Genomic DNA, 1,623 nt, shown 5'->3' on the forward strand with positions numbered 1-1,623 from the left:
AAATCCCTGGGATGGGGCTGAAATAGAGCCCGCGGGGGCTCTTCCCCACCCTTAGAGCCCTGGACCCCCCTGAGACTCCCCTGAGACTGCTTGAGTTCTCTCCAAGATCCCCCGAGACACTCCTGAAATGCTTCCAGCCCCCTGAGACCCTCCAAAACTCCTCGAGACTCCTCGGGATGCACCCCCAAGACCCTTGAGCCCTCCCTGACCTGGAAACACGGCCCCAGTCCCGCGGGGGCTCTTCCCCACCCTTAGAGCCCTGGACCCCCCTGAGACTCCCCTGAGACTGCTTGAGTTCTCTCCAAGATCCCCCGAGACACTCCTGAAATGCTTCCAGCCCCCTGAGACCCTCCAAAACTCCTCGAGACTCCTCGGGATGCACCCCCAAGACCCTTGAGCCCTCCCTGACCTGGAAACACGGCCCCAGTCCCGCAGAAGAAATGGCCCCTCTCGGAAAAACATTAGAGCATTTTTTGAAAAGAAATGTCAAGAAAAAAAAGAAAGAAGTCAAGAAAAAATATTTTATTTATTTGGGCGTTTTTCATTAGTATTGGGCAATGGACGGGGATTTTTCATCCCAGGAAACCCAAGGCGTTGGGGAAAGAACAACCAAATTGCAGCAAATCTCGGCCCGGCTTCGGTGGCATCACTGGCCGTGCCAACTTATCACCAGCCTCTCCAAAAAATGGCTGGGAAAAGAGGCGATTTTGGTTCAAAGTGCTGGGAAGAGACCCTGGGGTGTCACGTTTCCCCCAACAGCTCCGGGCTCAGGGTGTTCGGTCCCCCGACATGGCGGGCTGGCCGCAGGTGTGGGTACGCTCATGGCGCCAGCAGGCGTAGCTGTGGCTGAAGCTCTGGCTGCAGGTGGTACAGCTGTAGGGCTTCTCCCGGTGTGCGTGCGGTGGTGCTGGAGGAGGTGGGAGCTTTGGCTGCAGCTCCGGCCTCATTCGGTACACGTGAACGGCTTCTCCCCGGTGTGCGTGCGGTGATGCCGGGTGAGACTGAAGCTGCGGTTGAAGCGCCGGGGCGGTCGCCACACGTGAACGGCTTCTCCCCGGTGTGGATAAGGTGCGGGAGGAGGTGGGAGCTTTGGCTGAGCCTCCAGCCGCATTCGGTACACTTGTAGGGCTTCTCCCTGGTGTGGGTGCGGCGATGCCGGGTGAGGGTGGAGCTGTGCCTGAAGCTCCGGCTGCAGCTGCCGCACGTGAACGCCTTCTCCCTGGTGTGGATGAGCCGGTGCCAGAGATTTGTGCTCCTCCCGAACCTCTTGCCGCAGCTGCTGCAGATGAAGGCTCAGGCGCTGCAGTGGGAGCACTGGTGCTTCCGCAGCTCTGAGCTGGCTGGGAAGCTCTCCCCACACTCAGGGCACCGACTTGGCTGCTCTGGTGGCACAGTGGGGGCCATCGTGGCTTCCTCCTTCTCCTCCTCCTCCTCCAGCTCCACCTCCAACTCTGCTGCCTCCTCCTCCTTCTCCTCCTTCTGTTCCTCCTCCACCTCCTCCTTCTCCTCCTTTTCCTCTTCCTGCTCCTCCTCCACCTCCTCCTCCCGCTCCTTACTCTCCTCCTTGTCTTCTTTGGGGCTGCATTTCAGCACCTCTGACTCATTCTCCATGGGCTCCTTCTC

At 59.6% G+C, this 1,623-nt stretch overlaps 2 protein-coding genes across 2 annotated transcripts; both read right to left on the reverse strand.

The window, feature by feature from the left end:
- Positions 1–767: 767 nt before the first annotated feature.
- LOC104489096 (zinc finger protein 41 homolog) lies at positions 768–907 on the reverse strand (the record flags this gene model as incomplete). The annotated part of the gene is given in 2 exon segments (XM_010131212.1): positions 768–886; positions 889–907. Coding segments are annotated over 2 exon segments (138 nt in total), but the record flags the coding sequence as incomplete, so codon positions are not given.
- A 36-nt stretch (positions 908–943) lies between these two features.
- LOC104489097 (early growth response protein 1-like) lies at positions 944–1,404 on the reverse strand. The gene is made up of 3 exons (XM_010131213.1): positions 1,316–1,404; positions 1,066–1,219; positions 944–985 (listed from the first exon to the last, which is right to left on the reverse strand). Exons 1-3 carry the CDS (start codon positions 1,402–1,404, stop codon positions 944–946), a joined length of 285 nt encoding a protein of 94 aa, XP_010129515.1.
- Positions 1,405–1,623: the final 219 nt, after the last annotated feature.

The sequence above is a fragment of the Buceros rhinoceros genome, unplaced genomic scaffold (genome assembly GCF_000710305.1).
Source record: "Buceros rhinoceros silvestris isolate BGI_N320 unplaced genomic scaffold, ASM71030v1 scaffold27512, whole genome shotgun sequence".
Taxonomy (NCBI): domain Eukaryota; kingdom Metazoa; phylum Chordata; class Aves; order Bucerotiformes; family Bucerotidae; genus Buceros; species Buceros rhinoceros.

Excerpts from the sequence above, each read along its gene's own strand:
- LOC104489097 (XM_010131213.1), bottom strand. The coding sequence starts at position 1,404 with ATGGCCCCCACTGTGCCACCAGAGCAGCCAAGTCGGTGCCCTGAGTGT. Across the intron at positions 1,220-1,315 it reads TCAGAGCTGCGGAAGCACCA|GGAGAAGGCGTTCACGTGCG; the intron begins GTGCTCCCACTG and ends CATCCACACCAG. Across the intron at positions 986-1,065 it reads CCCACCTCCTCCCGCACCTT|CGCACGCACACCGGGGAGAA; the intron begins ATCCACACCGGG and ends ACCCGGCATCAC.